This window comes from Tetrao urogallus (assembly GCF_951394365.1).
Source record: "Tetrao urogallus genome assembly, chromosome: 1".
NCBI lineage: Eukaryota > Metazoa > Chordata > Aves > Galliformes > Phasianidae > Tetrao > Tetrao urogallus.
The window spans coordinates 146,141,338-146,160,441 of record NC_136813.1 but is presented as its reverse complement, the minus strand read 5'-3'; the positions used below and the strand labels follow the sequence as shown (position 1 = coordinate 146,160,441).

The 19,104-nt window shown below is 43.6% G+C and overlaps 1 protein-coding gene across 1 annotated transcript; it reads left to right on the top strand.

The window, feature by feature from the left end:
- Positions 1-4,673: 4,673 nt before the first annotated feature.
- On the top strand, positions 4,674-6,768 carry EMP1 (epithelial membrane protein 1; the record flags this gene model as incomplete). The annotated part of the gene is made up of 4 exons (XM_079549100.1): positions 4,674-4,751; positions 5,515-5,617; positions 5,719-5,859; positions 6,590-6,768. The coding sequence occupies 4 exons, from the start codon at positions 4,674-4,676 to the stop codon at positions 6,766-6,768; spliced, it is 501 nt and encodes a 166-aa protein (XP_079405226.1).
- Positions 6,769-19,104: the final 12,336 nt, after the last annotated feature.

Below are 19,104 nucleotides of genomic sequence, written 5' to 3'. Positions count from 1 at the left end.
CATCACAGACAGCGGCTAGGTTCATGTGCTTTCTCTAAATGTAGGAAAACATATACTATTGCCATCTTTAGAGATAATGTACTTGGGTGATCTGACTTACTTCTATGTTTCTTACAGTCTGTGATGGCAGCCAAAGGAGGCAGAATTTCTGCCATCTCATTTACATTCAATCTATGGGCATTTTTGCTGGTATTCTTGCCAGAAGCACACAGTCTTTTCCCCAGAATGTTGAAAAATGGAATATCTCAAACTCAAGGGATTTCAGCAGAAAATCTGATTTTTAGGCAAGTTAGAGTTCACCACCACAGTGCTTACAGGAGGTGCAGTTTAGATATCATATGCTCTCTGGACAGTGTATGCTCTTTCCTTAGCCAGCAGCTCTCACAGTACTTCATCAACTCATCCTGGGAGAGAGAGGTACCATCCCAAGAAAGAACCTCTCAGAGAGGAGAATGGGAGTGTGAGTCAGATGTATTCCATTCCTCAGGAAATATTCAGATCTGAAATACTTCAGACTTATCTGAGAGTGCTCAGATTTTTCAACCAAACAACCCAACCATTCCTGTGGAAATATTGCGTCCACCTTCTCCTCTACTTCTTTTCTCTGTAGTGTACACTTCTCCAGAATCAGTACCTAATCTGGCTCTTCCTCTTGTGTAACCCACTCTCCTTATTTGAGGAACTACACTATGGGCCTTTGTTATATCTCCAAGTGGCACTTGGCATTCCATTCTGATGCTATGCTAAACAGTAAACTGAGGGCAAGGACTCTCTTTTCTGGACTGATCTCCAGACAAAAGGATCCAAAACACATAATTAGACAGAGGGACTTTAGGGGTGATTATATTTTGCCTGCATGAGAAAATGCTTGGCTTTTCAAGGAGTGCTTGACTGCTTAAACTTGATTTGGATGCAGCAGATTTACGTGTTTTCCTCCTGTATGTGTGCGCAAGTAGTGTCTATGTAGATAAAGTCTGTAATAATTATCCCTAGAGTTGTGGGTTTTTATTGTTTGTTTGTTTTATGTTTGTTGAAAGCTGATGCAGTGATTGTTATTCACAGTTACTGTTGGTGGAACTGGTTATTTCTCCTCATCCATCAGCACAGTTTGCTGTCATCAGCGCAAGATCATCTCTCTTAACTCACCCATGCTGTTCAGCAGGTGCATGCTTCTTTCCAAACGTTACACCTCAGTAGTCATTTTACTCTCATGCCTCAGCTCTGTTTTTCTTGGATTAGTTGGGATCTTACCTTGAGAAGGTGCATCAGAAGGCTCACTGTGGGATTCATGATTTGTTTGATTGATCGGTTCTTGAGAGGCAGTGCTAGAACTAACAGTGTCCTGAACACTTGCAGGGTTAAATAACTGTGGTTTTGAGAGCCTTGGGGTGAGTCAGTGGAAAAAACTGGCAGCTCTAGGAAGGATAAGAGTGACTCATAATCAAAGAAGAGCCTAAGGAACTCCAAATCCAGCTGCAGTTTAGGAAGGGGAATGTTAGAAGAGGCATTTGCATGCAATTGTTTTATTGCTCCAGCAATGTGACCACACCCTGAAGTGGAGAGAGATGTCTCACACTTAACAAATGGAAAGAGTATCCTGTCAGTCCTCAGTGCTCTGCCAACTTCTCTGTCTAATGGGAGGAAAAGTCCATGCCGTACAGTCAGAGGCAGAGATGACTTTATTTCAATGCCATTCAACCACTGGTCCTTTGAGATTGTTCTCTGGTGCTTTATTTAAAAGGAAGAGAAGGATGAAAGAAGGGGAAAGTGAATGGAGAGGGAGGCTTGTGCTTTAACTCACAAAGATTCAAAACTAAGCTGTGAACATATAACCCCAGGGTGGTTGTATTTGATAGCATGTGTATTCAGGGAAAGGTGCTGATGATCTCAGGAAGGAGGTACATTGAAATCATCTCAGCAAACAGTTCTCTCAAGCAGTATGAGAACTGGGCAGAAAAAAAACCAACAAACCAACAAAGGGAACAAAGGATTTGGTTTTCTCTTAGCGTATTGGCCACAGTTCTGTGTGTGAATTTTTCTTTACACTGTGAAGTCATATTTTCTATCACTTTCATCATACAGAAAATGCATTCCAAAGCATTATTCTAGTCCTTTAGAGTATCATGAAAGTAGGTCTCCAGTCTTTCAAGTACAGGTCTTTTTTTGAAGCTCCTCAAAAATAATCAGCAAAAAAAATTGCTGAATTCATTTCTAAAGAAACTTGGAAAAGTACACCTATCTAGGAAAGAAAGTTTAGCCACTGTTCCATAAAGGCACAGCAGGAAGATCTGCCACGATTTGGTGTATATATATCAGTACATCATGGTGAGAACAGCATTCATTACACCCTATGTAAGAACCAAGGTGCTGAGAAGCAAGGATGACGAGCAGTCAAAGGGATGAGAGCATTTGATTCAAGTGCTCTATTCAAGGTTCCTGCTGTAGATAGATATGTAACTTCATCATGGCAAGAGCAATGGTTTCTCAGCTCAAGTGGAGCTATCTAGATCAGTTCCCATCCAGCACTTTGAAACGCACATTTCTTTTGCAGTCAGTGAAAAGAAGGGGTTTAACGCTCAGGTCAAATGTATTTATGAGGTAGCCTGCATATAGTAGTGAAAAATTGGCTTCTAGCAATGCTGAACATACACAAATGTCCATCATTAGAGTCAGAGAGGATCTCCTATGGCTGTACTTCCTCCCAGATCATCAAGGGAGGCACTGCAATGAAAGAAGTCATCATCAGTATCCAGGCCATCCAGATAAATCAAGTTCTAGAGCACGAGGAATATTGCTAGGACACCCCAAAGCAGGCAAATGAGCCAGGCTAGCATTCACCAAGCCAGGGCTAAACTCCCTAAGTTCTCCCAAGTGAGAGAAACTTCACTGTTGGTGAAGATTTTCCTAAGTAGATATAGGACCAGTCACTGGACCTCATTTGTCCTTGTAAGGAATGATCTTGTTTGAATAGGAGGAATGCGTAACAAAGGCAATTCCCTTGAGTTCTTGAACTCAGTGCTAACACTGGCTTTGTATAAAGTGCCACTGGTGGATAAGAAATCTGCCCACCCACTGTGGTTTGGGAAAACTATATCCAAAGCAGTGCAAGGAGCAGCTGCAGTATTTTACAGGAATACACTCCCACTTACAGTCACAATGAAAGCAACCCCCCCCCCCCCGAAAAAAAAACAAAAAAACAAAAAAAAAAACCAGGATTGGAAAAGGTGGAGTCAGTGAGTAAATAATAAAAATAGGGAACTTTAAAAAGCTTTTTGTCATAGTTTGAGTGAAAGACATCATGAAAAATAATTGTATTGTTCCATGACAGTTACCACACCCTGTACACCCTGTACAAATGGTGACAGCATCAAACTTTATTACCTGAGTCACCTGCACCCAAATAACTTGACAGCCAACATTAATCAAATGCTTGACACTGCTCTTCAGTAGTACTTTAGTATCATCATTACCAAGAAATAGAGCAACTTCGCCCCGTGAAACTTTCTAGGAAGCAGTCTTACAGTGTTCATAGGGTGGGCCCAGCAAATTTTCCTGTCTGATTTCTGTGGTTGTGCTACTTGATTACTGATACATTTCTGGGAGGACAGGAAATATTCTCACTCACTTTGCATGAATTACCTGCACTTGCTCCCTCAGCTGAGATTTGTTCACTGTATTTCACATTTTCAGGGGAGAAGGCAATAACCGTAATAAATAGTGTCATGAGTGCTATCTAAAGTAGATACCCCTCCCAAAAGCCTTGTCTTTGCAGTGGCATGTTCATCAATGATAATGAATCTTAGAAAAAGTAAAAGATGCAGGGTACGGAGGAAAAACAAGAAATCTGCATTACAAGCGAGTTACTGCAGTAATAATGTGATCTGCATGCCTCAAGTTTTTAAAGGGAAATAAACAGTCTTCTTTGCAAACCTAAGCATCTTCCTCTACCCCAGAACACATCAGTGGTGTTTCTATTCTGGTTATTCTCCACTACATAAGGGATCAGGCCATTGAGTATGAGCAGTTCCCCAGACCATTTTCTACCGCTGCTCAGCACGTGATGTACCCAAGGAATGCCCCTCCTCCATTCTGCACTACCTGTCCCATGTCCCAGACTGACTGGAGGAGGCTGTACAGCAAAAGGGAAAGGGACAACAGGAAGAGAAAATCTTTCCTGACCTCCGTGGGCAAAAGCTCTGCTTCCTGGAGTGTAGGCCTGGAGTATGTCATTTTTACTTTACAGAACCACACTCCAATTTAAGCAACCTATGTATATACACAGGCTATTTTTACAGCGCTCCAAAGCTATCCACCCCTGCTCTACATCTCTTCCTAGTCTGGTTCCTTTACCTCCAGGCTTTGTTTAACTGCTGGAGGAACTACCATGCAGATTCTGAAAAAGTTTTTAACTATGGTTTTTTGTTTGTTTGCTTTTTATGCTTACGTGCTTACAGAGTGAAATTAAAATCAGCCTTTTTTGTCACGTGTAAATAAAGCTTATGTCCCTGTTCATTGTTGGGGAGTTGGACTAGATGGCTTTGAAGGGTCTCTTCCAACTGGAGAGATTCTGTGATTCTATTCCTTGATTCTGGCCTTCCCTTCATCTTCTCCTTCTGCTCTTGTTCTTCTTCAGATTTCTCTGCACTGGTGTCACCACTTAGGAAGGATCCAAGATGTTGGTACTACTGGCTGGTATCTTTGTGGTTCACATTGCCACCGTCGTCATGCTCTTCGTCTCCACCATTGCCAACGTAAGTAGGGGCTACTCTGGATGAGCCACGGAGCTTGGTTGTCGCCTGCTGCATTAGTAGCCAACGACAGGGCTGGAAGGGGGACAGGTGCTTGGGTCTGGAGACTGAAAGCCTGCGGCCCAAACACACGTCGACAGCGGGAGCAAGTGGCCTTGTCAGCGCCGCCAAGGGCACAGGGGAGGCGCCGGGCGCTCCGCGCCAGACCCCGCAGCCGCGGAGCAGAGGGCCGGGGCTGGGCGAGGCCGTGCCCGGGGCGATGGTGACCCCTGGCGGCTCCGCGGCCCGAGCCGGGGCCCGGTTGCACGCATCGCCCCGGGAGGTTCACTCTAAGCGAGGCAGAGGACAGATAACCTCTGCGATTTCTGTTTTTGTAGCATGGGAACAGATTTTTCTTGTGTTTTGTCTGGACTAAATGCCCCTTGACATTCAAAGCCTGTGTCAGCTCCCACCCAATCCAGCTGTCAGTGGCATATTCCCACTCATTCAGCTCTCAATCTTGTGGCACTTGAGCTGTGGCTGCTCCACTTTACAGTTTAATTGTGGTTAAGGTGGTGCAGTCACCATCCCTGGAGATGTTCAAGAACCATGTGGATGTGGCACTGAGGGACACGGTGGGGATGGGCTGATGATTGGACTCCATGATCCCCGTGGTCTTTTCCAATCTTAATGATTCTATGATTCTGATCTCACAACAGGGCAAAGGGTCCCAGTCGGAGGCACAGGGCTCTCTCCCTCATAACACAGTTGTGTCATTGTGTTTCAGGTTTGGATGGTGGGTAGGAATTCCACTGGAAATGCCTCCTGGGGACTCTGGATGTGGTGCAACAACACCTGTGAGTCGCTGATACCCAATGAGGGCAATGCTGGTAAGTAATACCTCCACTTTTGTTGTGGTGATGTCTTGCCATGCTTTGTAATGCACTGTCAAAGCTGAGCCCTGACCTTCTCAAATCTGCTCTGTTGGCAGCTTCCCTCAAAGCAGCGCAAGCCTTCATGATCCTCTCAATCATTTTCTCCGTCATCGCTCTTGTTACATTCATTGTCCAGCTGTTCACCCTGGAGAAAGGCAAACGTTTCTACATCACTGGAGCCATCACGCTGGTTTGTTGTAAGTACACATGCTGGGCAATAGCTCTTCAAGCTTCCCGGTGCCTCTGCAAGCACAACAGGCCACATGTCTGCCACTCATGGCCACCAGGGAAGTTATCAGCCAGCTAAAAGCTTTCAGTGGCCCACTTTTTGATTTAAAAAAAATAAAAAAAGCTCTGGGCAGCCTGATCTGGTGGGTGGTAACCTTGGCCACAGCAGGGTGACTGGAACAGGATGACCTTCAAGGTCCCTTCCAAGTCATTCTAAGATTCTATGATTCATAGAGGAACTGGAAAGTGATCTCCATATATTTTTAATTTAATTTAAATAATGAAAATATTTCCAGATTTTCATTAGACAATCCCAGTGAGTTCTGTAAATTCTCTTCATAAAACAACAAAAAGCATTCAATATTACAGAGGGCAGGGAAATAAACAGTTAGATAGCTACTGCTCAGGGGATTCAGTACATAGCACCAAACTGTCTGCAGATCTTATTACCTGATTACTTATTTCCTCCTCACAAAAGTTTATTTCCCCATGGCATCCACTAAACAAGACCCAAGTGTCTTATGTCACCAAGTCCACAAGAGAAATTCTTTTGAAATAAGCCTAATGGATTGCAGCCCCTCTCTCAGATGACATAATACATGCATTACAATCTCAATCCAGAATATTACCTCAAATGTCCTACAGCAATGCTGGTTTTTATACATTTTCCAATTCTTTCTTTTCCCTTCTTTCCTACAGGGATCTGCATTCTGATTGGAGTCTCCATTTACACAGCTCGGTTCACAAAAACGCAGTCTGTGATCCAGGCAGAAGAGGTGACAAATGCTCACCACGGCTACAGCTTCATATTGGCCTGGATCTGCTTTTGCTTCAGTTTTGTCACTGGCATCCTCTACCTTGTTCTTAGGAAAAAATAAGTTCGATGAGAGTACTGGGGAGAGGGTTGGCTGCTGGGAATGGGGAACAATTGCTCTGCCGAGAGAACTTTTGGATAAATAGAAAGAACAGGAACAGTCACCATCACCACTACTGCCACCACCATAGCAAAACAACAAAACTAGAATCTTCAGAAACTCATTCACCAAAGAGCAGGAGGAACAGAACTGACTGATCTCTCATTCCTGGGGCTGCTACACCAGAAATCTGCAAGTGACCCAGACAGCTGTTCTCCTTTTCTATCATAACTTCACAAACATTCAAGCCCAGCAGTGATGACTGAAGAGCACCGAAAAAATGAGGGCTACATCTTTTTCCCTGTCTAGAGCCCTTCCCACTTGCCTTTCAGCGTGCCTGGTGGGTTGGGCATTCAGGCTTACAACTCCCTTTTTTGTCTATTGAAACAAATGGGATGGGACTTTTGTTACATTTATATATATATACATATATATATATATGTATGCACATATATGAAAGACATTACATTGAGAAACAACCCAATAGAAATCAGATTAAATTAGTATTAAAAATACTACGGGAACAAGGCAGCTATTTTTTTTTTTATTTTTTTTTATTTTTTATTTTTTATTTTTGCTGTTCTGTTTCCTATTTGACATTCCCATGGTTGAATCAAATACTGGTATGAAGGGCAAGTATACAAATATACAAGCATGGAGAATGGAGAGAGAGAGAGAGAAAGAGAGAGGGTGGGAGACATACACAAGGGTTCCTAAAAATAGAGAGCGCTGTTGCTCAATGATGCACGTGCAGGGAGGGAATCCTTTGGGTGTGTGTCTGCACTAAAATCTTCTGTTCAGCTCTAGTACATAGCAACAGCACCGCAACAAATGTAGGCTTTTTTTTTTTTTTTCACATGAACACTCAGGACATGGTATGAATTGGGAGCCCCACCTTGTGACGCAGCTCATCTCAATTGCAGATGCTACACGTTAGTAGAGGAAATGTATTCCCTTACAAGAGACTTGGAGAGATGAGACAGGACTTGCGAGTTCTGCTCCATGCTGCACAACCTTAGGCCAGTCACTTAATCTGGTGCTTTTCCATCCTCCTAGACCTACCTCCTATGGTTGCTGAGAGATTTGGAGAACGCTCTCTGATTCAAGGTCCCCATGTGAAAGGCTGGCAGAGGATAGTCAGGCATTGTTAGTGCTGCAACCAATGCATTTCTGTCACTTTGAAGAACCTCAGTCACGAGTGGAATTCATAAGGGACAAGAGGTTAAAATTTCCTGTGGCTCCATCCATAACTGAAAGGCAGAGAGTTCAAAAAACGTACAGGTGCAGTTTGTGCTCAGATACAATTGTCTCTCTCTCTCTCCCTCTCTCTTTCTGTTACATTTTCTTCTCATGTATACTTTATCAATTTGGTGGATTTACTCTAGTACTGTATGTTGGTGTTTCATTAACAAAGGTTATTTCATATATAGTCATTGTAAATATTTTGAAATGCATATTTTTAACTTTAAGGGTATAAAAATAAAATCTGATTCCCTTTATTATAAAGAATTTTGCTTGTATTTTTTCTTCATTAGCATTTCAGATACTTGTTAACAGAAGTATTTGCTGTATTCTCTGAATCAAAACTCACTCCTTTAGAACAATACAGGACTACCATGCCTTGCCTGTCAGCCTCCAAGATTTCCCATTTTGGTAGGGAGGAAAAAGAACAAATTTTCAGGCTCTTTTCAGGCTTTCTGCAAGCTCAAACAGATAACATGGGCAGTGGTAACACTCAGCCCCCAGAGCCAGTCTTTACTTCACATCCAAGAGAGCTGAAAATGTACTTTCTTGGTCATAGAATCATAGAATTATTTGAGTGGGAAGAGAGCCTTAAAGGTCTCCCAGTCCAACTCCCCTGCAATGAACAGAGACATCTACACTAGATCAGGCTGCTCAGAGCCTGGTCCGGCCTGAACCTGAGTGCCTTCAAGAATGAGGCATTCACTATGATCTGTCAGAATCTCATGTCTGTGAATGCTACTGCCTACAGTGCTGCAATATTTATTTTGTCACAGACCAATCCACAGCACAAGTGATTCCTAAAACAAAATCACCAAGGTGTTTGTCTGGGACTTTTGACTTTGTAGAGCTCTGTTCTCCTTAGATTTTTCTGACCAAACACAGTAGCAACTCCAAAGCTTGTGCAAAAAGTCAAAATCCCAGGACACAGGCAAGTCTCACCAAACTTGGAGTACAATCATGGGAGCACTGAGGTGAGACCTAGCAGGAATCTGCTTGTTAGGAGCTACATACTTTTTAAATCAATTAACCCACCATAGGGTAACCTAAGAGACATGCTAACCAAGGGCAAAACCATGACAGGAATCTGTAGCAGGTGCAGTTCCACTGAAGAAGGACCTCATGCACAGTAGGATGTGGGAAAGCTCACGGTGTGCTATGAGTGGACATTTGTTTTGGCTTAGGACGTCCCAGGAATCCTGCTGTTCCTCATCCTACTGGCACTCCAAGAAACGAAGGATAACCAAAGACCAGTTAGCTACGAGAGAATGAGGGTCTTCTGTCTACACACCAACACTAGCAGTTGGAGTGTGAGCAGGGGCATGCTAGTCAAGGAGCTGGTATACATATCCTGCTGTTTCTAGCATGGCACACCTGATAATATGACATCTTACAGGATGACAAGGCAATCCCAACTTTACTGGGATGCCCAAGACAGACAGCAGACAACTGTCTCAATATTTTATACAATAGTCTACTTCTGCCTCACCACCATTGTCACTGGCAGCTTGGCAAGGATATGAAGGCTACTTGACACTCTGGGCAGCTTGTTTTGGTTCACAGGGGCTTTTAAAGGATCAGGGCTCTGATCTACATTCAGTAAAAATCACTGGGTTCTTTGTCATCTAGCAAACCTTATTGATCCAGTCCCTGAAATACAATCATCATAAATGAGCCTTTGATTCATATCTAGTAGGTCTCATTACCAGCTTCTGAGTCCTGTTACAATAGGACATGGCAGGTCAGGGAATGACATTTGCCATTGGTGGGACAGAACACACCGAACAGAAAAGCAGAAGCCCCACAAAAATAAATCAAATATTACAGAGAAAGAAGTTGAAATGGATGGGAGTAAACAGCAGTACCAGTTGTGTCCTATGATTGGTGTTCGCTCAGAAAGCATCTTCAACACAACCTGGAGATACACTGACCCAACACCACACAGAATGTAAGACACAGAGTCATGGTAGTCCAGGAATAGCCATTGTAGAGATTTCAGGAACCAAGCCTCATGAGGGCCTGGACCAAAATGGAGTCAGGGACAAATCACAAAGGAGCCCTTGGACTGGGAAGAGAGGTCTAAGATACAAGAGAGGCAGAGAAACAAAATGCCTGAAGCTCCACAGCAAAGCAAATGAAGGATTCTCCCTCCGTGGTCTTTCTTCTGCATGTCACAAAGCAACACAATACAAGGAGGAAGAGATTTTCTATAAACATTAATTCATGGCATTTGACTACACTAACTCAATCAGATCAAATAACTGTCTGATTAAAAACACACCAGGAGTTAGCAGAATCCGTACACTGAGGAAGGCTCTGCTAGACCCAACTTTCCTGAAACCCCTTCAGGAATGAGGGTAAACTGAAATTCCCCAAACACGAGAAGCTTGGTTTAATAAGGCATTGCCAGCATCAAACATTTTATTAGACACACTCAGGAGGAATGGGTGAAAGCCATTTCCATTCTCACCACAATGTAAGCAGAGCAGAGAGCTGCTGAAAATAAGTGACAGCCAGGGGGCAAGAACAAAAGACACTCTCATTCTGACCACAGCATCAGGCCATGGAGGCTGGGAAGAAACTGTCCAGTAAGTGTTCACATTAGCAGGTTTGAAATGATTTGTATGTGTTCAGAGGTATGCTGTGAGAGCTGTAGGAGAGAATTTGAGGGAGATTCCTGCTCTGTGACAGGCAGAAGCCAAAACTAGCCAAGCAAAATAACTGACGTCTGGGCTGATCAAGGAGTGCTGACAGCGCTGAAAACACAGATGCAACAGCACCATTACAGAATGCAGCTGCCTGACAGCACAGCCAAAACAGGAGGATGGCTTGACTCCCTTGTAGCAAAGGCAACATAACAAAAACTAAAACCAACAATAACACAAAAAACAAGCCTGCAGGGAATGGGAACACAATGGGAGGCACAAAAGTTGATGCTGGGAGTGGTGGTAAAAGATTATGGGTCACTTCCAGCAATGCAGTAATTCTCTACTGCTGACATCCAGGGGTGCAGTTAGCCCAATAATCATTTAACAGAAAAAAGTTAGAAGAAATCAACATGAAATATTATTCCATTCAAAACATATCCAGCCCAGGAGGCAGCCCAGAAATGTATACTGTAGTTGTTTTAGTTGCATTAGTTGGCTGCCTAATCTTAGGATTATTTACATTTGCAGCTCTGCCTTCTCAGATAATAGCAGCCAGGTACCAGTTGATTGCCAGAGGAACTGTGGAGGAATTTGAATCCCAAACCCTGTGTTCCTGCATTACACAGTTGGTGAGGTGCATCACTGCAGGCAGCTCAGCTCCCAGATCTTGTCAGAGCCTTGGTTCTGGATTAGATACACCAGTGATCTGATGCATGATGACAAATCTCATGTTGCACAATTCACTCGAAGTATGTGGGTATCTGGGATAAATATACACCTTGTCATCTGTTACACTGCTTAGGAAACTTGATTGCCTTTCTGCTCAACCTAGTGCAGAAGGCTGAAGCTGGCAGCCTTCCCCCTTTGCACCCCCTTAGCAAGTAATGAAAAGGCAGTGCGGCAGGCATGATCTCTGAGAGCTGACAGGCAGGGGCCAGCATGCAGAGACATGAAGGAGCTCCAAAAAATCCCACAAGCTTGTCACATCATAGCCATGACTGGTCCTATGCAGAGCACCCTGGGAGGTGATGGCAGCCTGCAAGTCCTTCAGATGGTTAGCAGTTCCCAGAACCAGGTCCAAAGCTCTCACCAATTTTATTTACAGACTCGAGGAGATAGAAGATAGACCTAAGGGATTTTATGTTTCTAAACAGCATTTTGAAGCAGAAGAGCATTCTGGTACATTGCATAGAGGATGACCAACCATACAGAACAGCAAACTACTTTGTAGTAAAGAAACCAGAAGCCCTCCACTTCACATCTTTAACTAGAGACAGTTTGTAGGATCTGTAAGAAAGCCAGAGTGTGAAGAAGGTGAGATAGAGGTGATGAACAGGAGGCCCATCCCAGAAGCCAGAGCACTACCAAGCCAAGAAGATGGCCTGGCAATCAGTCATCAGCTGCTGTCATGAACAGGACAAAGAAATGGGAGATCAGGCATATGAATGAAAAAGAAATAGACAGGAAGAGCAAACACTGCGGGAAACATGAAGACCATCACAGTCCTAATGGCTTGAGGGAAGAAGAGCAGTTCAGTGGGCAGGTGATTGGAATTTGGGACGCGTGAATATCATTGCTGTTGTCTAAGTATACAGAGCAGCTGACACAGACAGTAGGATTTGGCAGTAGGATCTCTGCTCCAAGGCAGTGCTCGTGTGCAGACCTGATGAAAACTGGGACAAACGGTTTTAACTATCTCAGTGACGAGGACCTACATATGCTCTTTCAGCCTCACGTTAACCAAAGCCCCCAGTCCCCTGCGTTGTCACTAGAGGTCAGTGCAAGCCCAGTGATCCCTCTGCTGACTATACCGGATGATTTGAAATACGCGTATCCCCAGCCATGGCTGGTGCTGCTTTGCCGTGATATAATTCAGAAATGGGAGCATGCCCCAGGCTCATTTGGCAGCCCTGAACCAGGCCCCTGCTGGCCTGTGGCACGTCTCATAGAAGAAGGCATGTTGGGACAGCTTGTACCGCGTAAGAAGTAGCACGATGGGAGCATTTATCACCAATGAGAAACCCACTGGGAAAATGGAAATGGAAGAAGAAACCCTGCTTTACAAAGGTGGGGTAACGAGTGTACCCTCTCTAGCCTTCATGGCCGCACAGATGACCACAGCTCAATTCCCTGGCCACTGAGAGCAGTTTTGGGCTCAAGATGATAAATGAGTTTCCTGGCCAGTCCTGCAGTTAATGCCATTCCCTCTGCTCGGTACTGTTGTTAAACTGAGGCAGAAAAATTGCTTTGAGCTGATGCAAACTGGCTGGAAACAGAACATGGAGGGGATGCTGTAATGATCTGGAAGGGAAAGACTACAGACCAATTGGCAATGAACTTGCTACAATTAGACAAAGCTTGTATTTGCAGTAAATCTAGGAGTCCCTACTGTATAATTGCATGCCTGTAGTAAGACTTGACTCCTATCTTTTCTGGGGGGAGTCATTGTGTGTGTTGGAGCTCCAAAACCAGGAGACAGATGAAGCTGAGAATAGGAGAAGCTAACCATGGGAGAATTAAAAAAAATATGTTTTCCACTTAAAGGATTCTGCAAAATATAAATATCTTGCTTGATTCTGTCACCAAAGCTCTGGCAGGAGTGAGAGAAGTCCAGAAAAGAGCCCTGGCTTTGTGGAGTTCTGGGAGTTTTTTATGAAGATTTGGAGAAGTGTCTCCTTCTGCCCCCTCAGCCTAACTTCTCAGATGGACTCAGAAACCTCCTTTCCCCAGCAGCCATTTCAAGCTTATGCACACAGCTCTCTTAGCTGTCACCTCCCAGGCTGCGTCTGCAGGTATGGGAAATTAGAGGGGGCCTGCTGAGCAGGGCTTGGGACGAGAAAGGGAAAAGCTATAGGTGTAGCGGGGGATTCAGGGATCTGTGGGTGGTAAAACTGCAGAGACCTGATCCAGCCTAGCTGTCAGAATCAGCTGTGCAGGCCAGGCTTACTATGTGCCAGCAAAGGTAAGGCTGGTGGTCTTTTCACCCCTCACCACCTCCCCAGCTGCAGTCCTGGGCAGCTGCCTGCTTCAACTGTGCAACTAGTGCTGAGACAGGCCTCCAAGGTGAACCTTTCCATACTGCTTTCACAGAGTGACTAGCAAACAAGGGCATTTGGGTCAAGATTCATATCAAGCAGATACTGGTCATGGAAAATCAAGCATAGCCACATCCAGATCCATTGTTCTTTGGAGCAGAAACAGTAAAACACAGAGAGCAAGACCGGTCTGATTGTAGTGCCAAAGGAGCAGTTACTGCACACTGGCCCGTGAACATTCATACGAATATAGCTTTGACACATTCTAAGCTGAACTTCTCCCATTCTGGTTCTCTCTGTCCCTTTTTATTTTTCCACTTAGAGGGAAAAAAAAAAAAAACAGATTTGTGCAATATTTGCTTCTAAGGAAAAGCTTAATGAAAAACAGATGCTTTCTACCATGACTCTTTCTTTTCATTCTTCCCAAGAATGACTTCTACCCTCTCCCTGTTGTGGAGCAGGAAGCACAACTTGCAAAAAAAAAAAATAAATAAAAATAGCTGGAAGTCATGCAAGAAACCTTTATTGCCCAGGAGAAAATCAATGCCACTTAGACCAACACATATGCTATAGATAAAAACACCACTTGTTCAGAGAAGTCACTGTCAGGTAAGATAGCCCATCTTAAATTTCTGACCATTTTAGCTGGTTAAACACACCTCCTAATGTTAGTACAGCTTTTGTGCCATAGCAGAATTAGTTGTAGATGCAGTTCAGGTGGTCAGCTCTGACAACATAGCCATGCATGCTTCAGGCTGGGTAGTGTTAAAGAATAGATTCATGTTCCTACAACCTTAACTTGTTTCCCAGGGTCACTGATCTTAGTGGATTCCAACAAAATCGGAGCTCTTCTTTCATCAAAATGCTCTTTGTTTGAGAAAGTGCAATGGATGAGAAGAACATGCAGTTTGACAGTTTCATTATTTGTAGTTGCTCTGTTTATAACAGCATCCTTTATATGCATGGATTCATCTCAACTCTTATGGTTTCACATACCCTGTTTTATGAAGTTTGAGAACACGGCTTCTAAGTCTCCTTCACCAGGTCTGGAAAGACAGATTTCCAACATCAGAGAAGCTTTGCTCCTTCTGTCTTCTGAGTCTTCCAAAACCTTATGCCTGACTGTTCCCAGTATGCAGAATAGGGCTACTATCTGCATGACCACCCTCAAGATCATCAGATTAATTGGCACAGCATGGATACCGCTTATCCCTGTCCTATTGTGATCCCTAACCCTGGCAGAGGTGAGCTGGCTGAGACTTGCTGTACCTTTCCTCAATCAGGCAAAGCACCACACAGGTTTCTTCAGGACTATCTTGCTTCCTGGTGCTACCACCTTTCAGATCTCCCACAGGTACTCAAAGGACAAAGGCTTCAGCTTTAATCATCAAAGCCATTAGCATCTGTCTTGCATCGCATTTACCACTCTTTTCTACCACGTGTGCACTCTTAATTCCACGAGTGTTGAAGCTTTCACAATCTTTGCCTTTTCAAAGGACACTGCAGACAGCCATTTACACTTTAAATAGATATTAAAATGAAGCCACCTGCATGCCTTCCAGTTCCCAAACTGCAGAGCAGAGTGATGCGTAATTGAAGTGTACCAAACACATCAACAGTTTCCACTAGCAACAGAATAGCATGATATCATCTTCAAATATGGACTAGAAATACCTTTGGATATCAAATGTATGTTTCAACCCTACAAGAGACTCTAAAAATAAGCCATTTATTTCCATCCGTTCTTGAATTGATACCACATGGTTTGTGAAGTAGAACCAAACTTTTGAAACAGAAATAATAATAGAGGTACAATTTTAATTGCATGATCCTATACCTTTCTCCTTTCCACTGGATCTGCTGCCTCATTCATCATACAAAAGACCACTGTGGATGAGGCTCTCTTCCTTCCACTCTGTTGTCCATACTTATCTGCATGCCAGCAATGTGCTGCATAGCATACAGAATCCTGTTCCCTCCTGGGATTTCTGATTTGCCTCATTATTACCGCTGAGCAGTTCCCAAACTCAAAAGGACTTTTTTTCTGCAAGTCACCCCTACAAAACCAAACCATTTGACAGCCATTTTTAGAGACAGAGAATTGAGTCATAGGCTGATTGCAGCCAAAAATCTGTGATGCTGACCCTTAATTTTGGGTACCACAGTGGCTTGCTGCTCCAACACACAAAAAGAAACAGCTTGTGGCCAGTGCAGAACAGTTGGGTCTATGTGGTTTGCTCGGCAACACAAAGAGTCCATGGCAAAAGCAGACAGAAAAGGAAGGGGTTGCTACAAACCACTGTAATGTTCTCAGCATGGCTGGCATTATTCATCCTCTTGCCCACACACAAAGGCAGAAGGAAGACCGCACACATTCCTTAAGACAGCAGTCACATCAGGTCAGGATGCCTCACCTGGGAAACACTGGGAAACTTCTCGCCAGTGTGAACCCTCTGGATGGGAAACACAAGCACACAAAGATAAGTGTCAAAAGGAACAACTAATCCTAGATGCCAGCTTCAAGACTCCAGTAGCCCAGATACAGAAAGCTCTATGCACTCAAAGCACAGCTCCCATGGGTTTGAGCTGTAGCGGTGCTTTCTGCAAAGCAAATCCCAAGGGCTCCCATGAACCCTTTTTCTCTCCTGCAATAACTCATGTCTGTGTAGATTTTCTTTTAAACAATTGAGCACAAGCTCTGTCTTGGCTGAGAACCAAGTGCTGCACATTTGCATCCCAACTTTACGCCTTCTTGCGCATTGAGCCCATCCAGATGGCAGGCTGTATTCAAGACTTAATGATCTGCTTTCCCTCCCCTCAGTATGGGCACAGTAAATCATTGGCAAATCTTCACGATGATCTTTTAGAGGGAAGATGGATCAAATATATATAGCGTGTTTTAAAATATTAAGTCCTTGGGAAAACTATGGTCTGCAACATTGGTGCAGAGAATGGATTGAACAGGATGCCTTAAAACGCTCACAAGTCAGCATTCCCTGCCAGACCACCTTCCCAAGTCCCCATGCCTGAGACAGTCTTCTTTACCTGTTGCCTTGTAGGCAAAGTTGTTGCCAGATTTGACTTGCCAACTCTGCTCTTGATCAATTCCCTACCTCCTCCAAAGAAAGGCTTTTATCAGAGACACGCAGACTAAGTATCATGAAAAAATTTCAAGAAATAAAATTGGAGTTTGGATTGTTTGAAAGTCAGGTGCTGTCCACAGAGATTGTTGGAGCCCTGAATCCCAGGCCAGAATTTTACATGTCCAAGTCACAATTGGAAGATGTATGTGTTCATGATGCACATCATCTGCCCACAAAGCATGGCACAGAATATTGGAGTCTGCTCACAAGTCTACACCTCAGGCAATGGAGACAGATTTTAAGATGTCCTAGTGTGTGGCCACATAAGATAGTTCTTCCATTTGATAGGAGAATAAATAGCATGTGCAAACCTAGTCTCAATAAATAGGTGCAGAGGTTTGTGCACAGGCTGCTTCAGCTGATTCTCCACAGTATCACACAGAAAGCTGCAGGAGAGACAGGCACTGACTCTGAACTGTCCTGACATTTAGGAGCCTTAACATGAAAATCCTTCTGTGCCCAGCCTGGGTACATCCATCCCATTGTTTTCAGGCTTTCCAATACTTGTAGTGAACAAGTCAAAGGCTTGCATTCTACAGTTCTTATCGCTTCAGAGCTCTGATCTCTCCCAAAAGCTGTTCCCTCTGTGCCTGCTCAGTGAGGCATGGTGCTGCATTGAAATGCCATGTGCTGATACGGTGAGTGGTTTTGGATGCCAAGGCGATTAATTTAGGTTCACACTATACTTAATTGTGACATTCCTGGTTACTCAATGCTGCTCCTCAAATTAAGTCTACTTAACATCAAAAGACTGTTTTTCAGTGTGTGCAGTATACTCAGAAGGAGAAATTCCCTCCCATGGAGTTCACTGCATTTCAATCTACTTAAGCAGGATCTGACAATAAACTTAAGTGATTTGTATCCTTTGAGCTAACCATCTGCATAGGAGTAAGCATCAGCTATAGCTTACACATAGAATAGTGCACAAAATATTAATATACCCACACATGCATTCAAACAAAATGTCAATGCTGTTTCTCAAAGAATATGGGAGCAAGGGCTGGAGGCCAGCAAAATAATTTTCAGCTTTTAAGTGACAGACAATGGAAGCAATCCAGTCTTGCATCTCATAAGTACTGGCAGATTGGCTAGGATTTGGATGCTATCAACGAGATTCAGTACATAGGCTTGGTTTCAATTAATGAGCATGTGTCCATATGGCTCTGTGTGTCTATGTGTTTATACTGAATGTTCTTTCCTGTCAGTGGGCATTGCATAAGTGCAAGTGTGCATGTTTGTGCCTGTGAAGACAGGTTCAGAGCTAACTCAAAGACAGCCCAATGCACAGGCAAAGTTCAGTGTTGACATCCAGAACAAAAAGTCTTGTATATTAGCTGTGACAAGACCTTGGAAACTGTATTTATGCGGAACACCTCTCCTCCCTTGCAGGATATCAGTGCCAAACAATAGCAGTGAAAGCATCAAGAAGGATCTGCCACAATGCTGGGGTAGGGTAGCAACATCTGGAGCTGGGACAAACCCACCCAGGGAGAAATGAGGACCTTCAACCTATTCCTGGCAGACACACGAGCCAAGCTGCCCACACCAGCCAAGCTGCCCTGGTCTTCCTACAGGAGTGTGCATCTCAACAACATCCTGCCTGTAATTTGTCAGCAGTATTGCTATGTGTCTTGTCCAAAGCACTTGTTTCCCCTCGAGCTTTCTTTGTAAGAAGTGCCATCGTGAGTACAGACTGACTGAATGAGAAGTAGACAAGTGAGGTAAAGTGTTCTGTACACACTAAGAAATACAGATCCAGCATTTTTAAAGCATTTTATGCATCCTTAAGATTAATTCAATTATTTATGCCCCAACTCAGTTTCTTAAGTTACAATCAATTCTGTTAATGATAATGCTAATTAATAATCAATGATAAGCTAATTAATAATAAAGACATAGTAATTATGTTGATGTTGACCATATATAACCATAGGCTCTGACAGGGTGCTTGCCTACTGTTTTAGGATTAGCTTGCCTTTCCACCTCCAAATTAATTTCCCTCAAGATGCAACAACTTTGAATTGTTCTGACAAATATTTAATCCAGGCTGGTATTTTCATCTCTGTTGGAATTGGTACCTAATTGCTTTAAGCATCCCTTCAAGTTCTACTCTCATTTTATTCCCAAGCACCACATACATAGCACTCAGAAGATGACAATCCTGATATATCTGTAGATCATAATGAGGAAATGGCAGCCTGATTTTACCAGAAACTGAAGACTATTCAGGAA